The sequence below is a fragment of the Natrix helvetica genome (assembly GCF_964273705.1).
Source record: "Natrix helvetica genome assembly, chromosome: Z".
Taxonomy (NCBI): Eukaryota; Metazoa; Chordata; class Lepidosauria; order Squamata; family Natricidae; genus Natrix; species Natrix helvetica.
In genome coordinates this window covers 16,327,502-16,336,032 of record NC_138554.1, presented here as the reverse complement: position 1 = coordinate 16,336,032, position 8,531 = coordinate 16,327,502, and the positions used below count along the sequence as shown (strand labels likewise).

The following is an 8,531-nucleotide window of genomic DNA, read 5'->3' as shown; positions in this document are numbered from 1 at the left end:
CGAAGCTGGCAGGGCAAGATGGCACACTTCCGTTGTCTTTATGAAATGTGAAATCTGACTCCACCTTTAAAGCTCCAGGCTTCCGGTCTTTGTCTCCGTGCTACTCAGATAAATCTCTTGTTGATTGCTGTCTTTTGATCTCCCTGGAGTGAAAAACTGAAATGGCAGGTAGACCGGGGGTGGTTCCCTCCGCAGCTTGCGCATGGTGGCCAACGGAATTCTGGTTTTCCCGCCGGTCTTGTGTGACTGCTCCGCATGTGATGGCTGTCTTCGAATTTGCTGTCCTCGGCCTCTTGATCGGTGGCCTCATAGTGCACTTTGGCTTGTCTGGCTCCCGGCTGGATCATGCTGTATCCCCGTTATATTGTTTCGGAAGATTTGTCCGCTGATTCAGAAGCTCTCGCCTCGTGTAGCGCGATTTGCAGGCTTAGGTTGGGTTTAGCCAACAATCGTTTTTGTAACGAAATGTCTTTTAACCCGCATATCAGGCGATCCAGGATTTGCTCGTCCAGATCCCTGAACCCGCAATGCGTGGCTGCTTTCCGAAGTGCTGCAACATACTGGTTGATGGTTTCTCCCGCCTTCTGGTTCCTCGTGTTGAATCCTTGGCGGCAAACGTGGCGGGAAGGTTTTGGCGCGTAATGTGTTTGCAGCGTCTGTTGCAGCGCCGTCCATGTTACCGCCTGGATGGGGGTTGGCTCTGAGAGATCCCTGGCCGTCTCGAAAACCTCTCGACCGCAGTAGCTCAGGAACATATTCTTTTTCCGGGAGTCCGGTACTCCCGTGAGATCGTTTGCCTCGAGGAAGCACTCGAATCTCAGCATGTAGGATTCCCAATGCTCGGCGATTGGGTCGTATGGAGTTGGAGGAGCATGCATCGACATCTTGTCTGCGTTTGAATTTGCCGCACTGAAATGGCTGCCGGAACTTCTGCCAAATTCCGGGGCTGGATCGGATCCGTAGATTTTGGAGGTAGCTTCTTCGTCCTATCTGTCTCTCGATCCCACCTTCGTCGCCAATGTTAGATTCTGGCAACGAGAGAACAGACTCCAGACGATAGTGACAACAACAGCTCTTTATTTAGTACTAGTAGTGATCCAGCTTGGGTTGGGGTCTAATAGCTCCCCTTTTATAGGGATCGGGTACACCTCCCGTCCAATCAGAACAACCCCTTGTTCCCACCCTAGTGGCGGACCTGAGTGGAGACTTACAGCGGTATATGCTAATATCTAACACCAGAGCACTACCCACAACAAAGAAAACCCACCAACTGCTTCAGGGACCTTCTAAAAAGATGCAGATTACCAGCTGTCTGCAAAGAGTATGATTCTTTCCATTCCCCACTATCCTGTCGGAGCTAAAGAAGCTTCTTGGATGAAAAGCAAAATGTCTTCCAAAAAAAAAACAAGAAATTCAGTTGCCTCCTGAAAAAGCACCTTTGGGATAACCATGACCTCGATAAGTAAGAATTTCTACTGACTTTTTGCTTCTTAAACTGTTACTGAAAATATGCACAATATTTGAGATTTCTATTCAAGTAATCTTGACATAAAATCATCAAAGACAATCACATCCACCAATATATTTCCTTATTTTGGTGGCCATCCATAACTTGCAAATCATGAATAGAAGTTCCTTACATATATTTTCCAGCAGGAGAAAATGCAATTTTTGAAGCTGTGGATTTTTTTTTTTTTTGCAAAATTACCTAATTGTGCCAAACGTTTCCAATCTTTTTAGTTTGCAGTGCTACAGAAAAAATAACTGAAAATATTACTACCATCCCTGCAAAAGTTCATAAAATTTAATTTAAATCCATGGCTAAAAGTAGCTAAATAATCAAAGTCAATTGCTCCTGTTTTGTTTGCTTTCTCAGTCTGTCAGGACTGCAGTAACTAAAAAAATTCTTAACATGAGACCAAATATTTAGATTTTCTGAGAAGAAATCCCCCTCCCATAAAAGCTACAGTTGGCAAAAAAGGAGAGAGATTTCACCCCAAATAAATTATTTAAATTCTCTAAATTCTCATTAAAATTATATCTAGAGAAAAATTATTTTGATTGAGATATAGGAAAAGCCAGGGATATTTTTTTTAAATCTGATAGTAATTTTGATGTTCCCTGCATCAAAGCACACTTATCTTCAAATGTTGATAATATGATTTCCTGGAATAATTCCTGATATGAGGAATGGCTGTTGGTCATTGTCACTGCGTTAATTGGTTTGCCAACTTGTGCTTATATTCTGAGTTATACAGTAGACTGAACTGTTTCTTATCTGACAATGATTAATGATATGAGGAATGGCTGTTGGTTATCATGGCTGTATTTTGGTGTAATTACATATTTTAAAAATGATAAGTCAGTCTCATTCTTTCTCCTTCTCCTCAGACAGGAGGCCATGACAGAAGCTAAGAACTTCACCTCTGTCAAGGAATTCATCCTGCTGGGACTCACCAACCAGAGAAAAACCCAACTTCTCCTCTTTGGGATCATTCTCATCATCTACTTGCTTACAGTATTGGGGAACATATTGATCATCCTATTGGTGCAGGTTGATGGAGCACTCCACACACCCATGTATCAGTTTCTTTCCCAACTTGCAGGGATAGATATCTGCTATGTTACCAGCACCATGCCTCTAATGTTGACTCAGCTCCTGGCTGATGATGGAACCATTTCTTTAACATTCTGCATGATCCAGATGTATTTTGCCTTGGCTGCAGGTTCTTTTGAGAGTCTCCTGTTGGGAGTCATGGCCTATGACTGCTACCTGGCCATCTGCCGCCCATTACTCTACCCTGTTCTCATGGGCAAGCAGTGCCAGTTGCAGTTCACTTTAGCTTGCTGGATCACTGCTCCTCTGATCTGTGTGATTTGCCTTGTCTGCCTTGTTTGCCAAAACTATTGTGGTCCAAATCTGATCAATCACTTCATATGTGAATTGCCGGTGGTGTTGAAACTTGCTTGTGGTGATACAAATACTGCTGAGGACATTATTTTTGGTTTAGGTTCCTTTGTCCTTGTGGTTCCCTTTTGTATGATATTGATGTCCTATGGATTTATTCTTCATTCTGTGTTACAAATGAAATCAAGTGGACAGCGTAAGGCTTTCTCTACCTGTGCCTCCCATCTACTTGTGGTCTTCTTGTTTTGTGGCCCTTCCATCTGTGTGTATCTGCTTCCGCAAGCTGATTCAGCACCTAATCGTGATAAACAAATTGCAGTCTTCTATGTTGTCATCACTCCCCTGCTCAACTCTATCATTTATACTCTGCGAAACAAGGACATTCATAGGGCAGTAGCCAAGATTTTGTGGAGAAGGACCTTTGAACAAAACCATTAGGGTTGTCTCAAGGTTGATCAACTTTTCTTTTTAAAAATAGCCAAGATGGTCTAACCGTGGATGATTTTGAGTATTGCTCTGCAATAACTTGAAAGTCTGTGTTTGTCAACCTAGAAATAAACTCTGTTCTGTGTATGAGTGATCTCTCAGCCTGGTCTTTATTCAGTAATTGTGTTGAGATGTTGCAACCTCTAAGTGTAGCTCTTATGAAATGAGGAATACAATGTTCTCATGTCTACTTTCCTGGTTGCGGTTTAAAAACTTTTAGAAAGTATCACACTTTAAACTGTAGAGGAGCAAATATGAAACAAAATGAACCTCATATAAAATGAAGGATTACGGGATTCAGGTAGGTTAATTTAACCAATTCTTTAGAATAGAATATAGAATAACAGAGTTGGAAGGGACTTTGGAGGTCTTCTAGTCCAACCCACTGCTTAGGCAGGAAACCCTACACCACTTCAGACAAATGTTTATCCAATCTCTTTTTAAAACTTCCAATGTTGGAGCATTCACAACTTCTGGAGGCAAGTTGTTCAACTAAAAATCTGGGTGCGTCTTAAACATCAAATACAGCATTTTTTTGCCTCCTGAAGCCATGCCCCCTTCACCAAAATGACTGTGCATAGCCTTATGGAGGCTTTCAAAGAGTTCCAGGGGGCTGGAGAGGGCAGAAATGAGCAAAAATTCGGCCATCTTTTGCCTCCCCCCAGCTCCCAGAAGCACTCTAGAAATTTCCATAAGGCTATGCATGCAATTTTGTTGACAAAAAGGGCCCATTTTGTGAAAAAATGGACATTTTTGCTCATTTTTGCCCCCCAGGAGCACTTTGCAAGTCCCCCCACAGCTATTCATGCCTTTTAAAAAAAACAGGCCCATTTTTGTGAAAAACGGGCCGTTTTTTGGAGGTTTGCATAATGCAAAAACTCCCCCCCCTTTGGAAAGCTCTTTAACTGATTGATGAGAATTACATTGATCAAGTGCTGTGCCAGCAGAAACAAAATCTTAGGTGTTGCAGATTGCCAGTGATTTCCTTCTCCAGCACATGGATAAATACACCTGGAAACATATACCTACTTATCTACTCTCTCTCTCTCCCTACCTACCTATTGTATTTCTCTCTCTCTCTCTATTTCTATCTCTCTCTATCCCTTTATCTACCTTCCTACCTACCTACCTAACTACTCTCCCTCTCTCCCTACCTACTGTACTTCTCTCTCTTTCTCGCCCTCTCTATCCCTCTATCTACCTACCTACTTTTTAAAAAAATTGCCTCTTCCAAACCTTGGTGCATCTTATACTCCAGTGCGTCTTATACTCTGAAAAATATGGTAATTGTTCTAACTGTCAGGAAATTTCTGCTTAGTTCTAGGTTGCTTCTCTCCTTGATCAGTTTCCATCCATTGCTTCTTGTCCAGCTTTGAGGTGCTGTGCAAAATTGATCCTCTCTTCTTGTGGCTTCAAAATCTAAGGGACCAGTTTGGACAGAACTCAGCAGCACTTTTTCATGCGGTTGTTGATAAAAATATGATCACCAACGTCCGATGATGGAAGAGGAAGAAGAACATTGTAGCTTTGGCAGCTGATCTCTTCCTAACCATCTCCTAAAACTTGCTTCTTAATTGCAAGTTCATCTTCCATGCAAAGTATTCAAATCCCATCCTGTTAGTTGTTCTTTTACTCACTTATATTTTTGACAGTTTTGTTTTGGCTTTCATTTAATAGTTTATAACTAGAAACAGGATATTTTTCTAAGTTAAATAAGTTATCATCAATCTTCCTTTGCTATACCAGGAAAGTAAAATGAAAAATTATCTTAAAATTGATGACAAATTAAAGGAAACGAATTCTTTATTCTTGGTATATTTTTTATAAGCCCATGTTGCCCTCAAAGAAACAATATTATCTCCTAGATATTCACAGGCTGACTATATAATCTGTCCTATAATTTTTACTGGTATTGTTCTTAGGTGACCAGAATGAGTCTTCATTTCTATGCAACATTTCAGAAAAAAGGGAAGATGTTCCTTAGAATATGCTGCAATGAAATGAATGAAACTAAGGAGAAATTTATTGACAGTTAAACAATTAATTAGTGGAATGACTTGGCTACAGAAGTTGTGGGTTCTCCAACCCTGGAAGCTTTCACGAAAAAAATCAGACAATGATTTGCCTGAAATGGTAGACGGATTCCTGCCCGAGCAGAGGGTTGGATTAGAAGACCTGCAATGTGACTTCCAATTCTATTATTCTGTTTGGTTATAATTCAATGAGATTTTATTTTAGATAGGTGAGATTAAACCTATCTTTAGATATTTGTCCTGTAATATTTACAGGCATTGTTAGCTGGACAGAACGAACTTACACATGTATCCAACTCTTCAGAAAAGAGAGAAAATATTCTGGAGACAAAATATTCTGCAGTGAATTCATTCATGACATTTTATTTTCAGTAGATCTTAATAGGATTGTATTGTAAGGTCTTCCAAAGAACATGTACCACTCATACAGTGTTGGGATTCAAACAATTCCACCACTGGTTCAATGAAAATGCATGTGTGCACATGTGCATGTGCAGGGCTTCCGCCACAGGGTGAACCTCAGCTGAGTAGCCTCAAGGGCCTGCTCCCCTCCATCTCTGTTCTCTGGGGCAGCGGCTGCTTCTCTCCGCACTGCTGGAAGAGCATCTTGTTCATTTTAGCAGCTGTGAGCCACTGCTTTCCTCTAAATCCGGTGACGGGACTGAGTGGTGAGCTGGTGGGTGGGTGGGGCCAATCAGAGAGGTATTTGCTATTTCTCTGAAAAACTCAAAATTTCCACTACTGGGTCGCCTGAACTGGTTCGAACTGGCTGAATACTACCTCTGCACTCGCAGTGTTGAAATATTGTAGAAATCCTTCTGAATGTACTATAGCAATGAAGAAAATATTGTCTATGAAAATTCCTGCTCAATGTATCACTTATTAGGGGAAGATATATTGCTCTTAAAGTTGTGATGTCACGTTCCGGCCTTCACATTGCATACAAACAGCGATTCAGTTTGTTTGGTGAAAAACTTTTATCTCTATCTAACAAACTACGTGATAACCAGCACTAAATGACAATGATACAAAGGTAATCAAGTCCAAGTCAGTTCTCACCAAGTTAACACCACCACCCATATATATACAATTACCCCACCCAGCTCCACCCACAACTCCAAGCAGATGATAGCCACCCACCATCACCAATCACCATGACCCACACCTCCAGCCACACACCCACTCAATGTCATCATAGCCTCTTTCCTGGTTAGCCACATCCGAGCAAAAGAGTTACATCAGAGTAGGCAGTTGCACCTGAGTAGAAGAGTTACATCAGAGTAGTCAGTTGCACCCGGGTAGAAGAGCCACATGCAGCTACAGGCTCAATTGACATCAAAGAGGCAACATCAACATGGCAGCATTAGTGGTGTGTAAGCATGACTGAGTGGGCATGGTGATGGACAGGGTCCCCCTAGATCAGCGATGGCGAACCTTTTTTGGCTTGCGTGCCACAAGTGGGAGGAGCGCAGGGCGGTCGCACCCATAATGCAACGCACGATCCTCCCAGTGCGCATGCGCGCACAATGCATGACGCCATTTTTACATGCTTTTTTTGCCCTCCCCAGGCTTTATAGGAGCCTGGGGAGGGCGAAAAGAGCCTCCCCCACCCCCCTGAGGCCCTCCGGAGGCTTCAGGGACCGTCCGGAGGCTTCCATGAAGCCTTCGGAACACTTAAAACCACCCTCCGAGCAAACCGGAGACTTCCGGGTTGCTCCAAGGGTCGTTTTAAGCGCTCCGAAGGCATCAGGGAAGCCTCCGGACGGTCCCTGAAGCCTTCGGAACGCTTAAAACGACCCTCCAAGCAACCCGGAAGTCACTTCCGGTTTGCTCGGAGGGTGGTTTTAAGCATTCCGAAGGCTTCAGGGAAGCCTCCGGACAGTCCCTGAAGCCTCGGGGGGGGGAAGGCTCTTTTCGCCCTCCCCAGGCTCCTATAAAGCCTCTGGAGCCTGGGAAAGGCGAAAAATAGCTTTTAAAAAGGTGAAGTCAGCTGGCCAGCGCGTGCATGAGTGCTGGCCAGCTGACAGGGCAGCGCCTCGCGTGCCTTGACAAATGGCTCCGCGTGACACTTGTGGCACGCATGCCATAGGTTCGCCATCACTGCCCTAGATGGCAGCCTGAGGGCTGACATGCCACCCCCTACCAGTGGAGAGGATTCTGGAAGAAAAAAAGCACTATTAGCAGTATCCTCTATAGGTTTATCAGGGTATTGACGATGGAACCGGGTGATCAGGTGTGGTGTGCGCACCTCAGATGACCTCACCCACGATGCATCTGTAAACAGGTATCCCTTCCAAACTACTAAATACTGTAAAGTGCCATGATGACGTTGGGAATCTACTATCTGTTCAATTTCATAATGGCATTCACCATCAACCTGCACCGGAGACGGTGGTGTTGGAAGCTTATGCAGCCCAGTGGCAGTCACTGGTTTGAGTAAACTGCTGTGAAACACCGGGTGGGTTTTCCCCAACATGGGAAGCAGCTTAAATTCTACTGTGACCGGATTAATTGCTCTGACGATTGGGAATGGACCTATGAACTTGGGACCCAGCTTACGGCAGGGCACTTTAAGGCGTATATACTTGGTAGATAAAAATACCTTATCCCCAACCCGAAAGATTGGACTGCGTTTCTTGTCGGCGTGTCTCTTGTACATGTCTGCTGCAACCCACAATGCTTTTCCCACACTGGATACATGTAGTCTATCCATTCCTTTATAGATCTGTGATCAGCAGTGGCTTGAGGACATTCAGGTATAGCCATGAAATCAAACCCATTCACAATACAGTAGGGGGTATACCCAGTACTACTATGTACTGCATTGCTATGTGCAACTTCAGCAAATGGCAGTAGACACGCCCAATCAGTTTGCTGGTAATGCACATAACAACGGAGATACCGTTCCACTGCAGCATTAGTTCTCTCTGCTGTGCCGTTGGTAGCCAGATGGAATGCAGAATTCAAACCCTGAGAGGGCCCCACCCTCTTCAGGAAACTGCACCAAACTTGAGCAGTAAACTGTACTGCACAATTGGAAATTATATGTTTAGGTACACCATGCAAATAGTAAATATGTACTAGGAATAGTTTGGCCAATTTTT

At 43.5% G+C, this 8,531-nt stretch overlaps 1 protein-coding gene across 1 annotated transcript; it reads left to right on the top strand.

Annotated features, from left to right (window-relative positions):
* Positions 1 to 260: 260 nt before the first annotated feature.
* Positions 261 to 3,346, top strand: LOC309381737 (olfactory receptor 2D2-like; the record flags this gene model as incomplete). Its single annotated transcript, XM_081933023.1, has 2 exons — positions 261 to 350; positions 2,396 to 3,346. 2 exons carry the CDS (start codon positions 261 to 263, stop codon positions 3,344 to 3,346), a joined length of 1,041 nt encoding a protein of 346 aa, XP_081789149.1.
* Between the last annotated feature and the right edge of the window lie 5,185 nt (positions 3,347 to 8,531).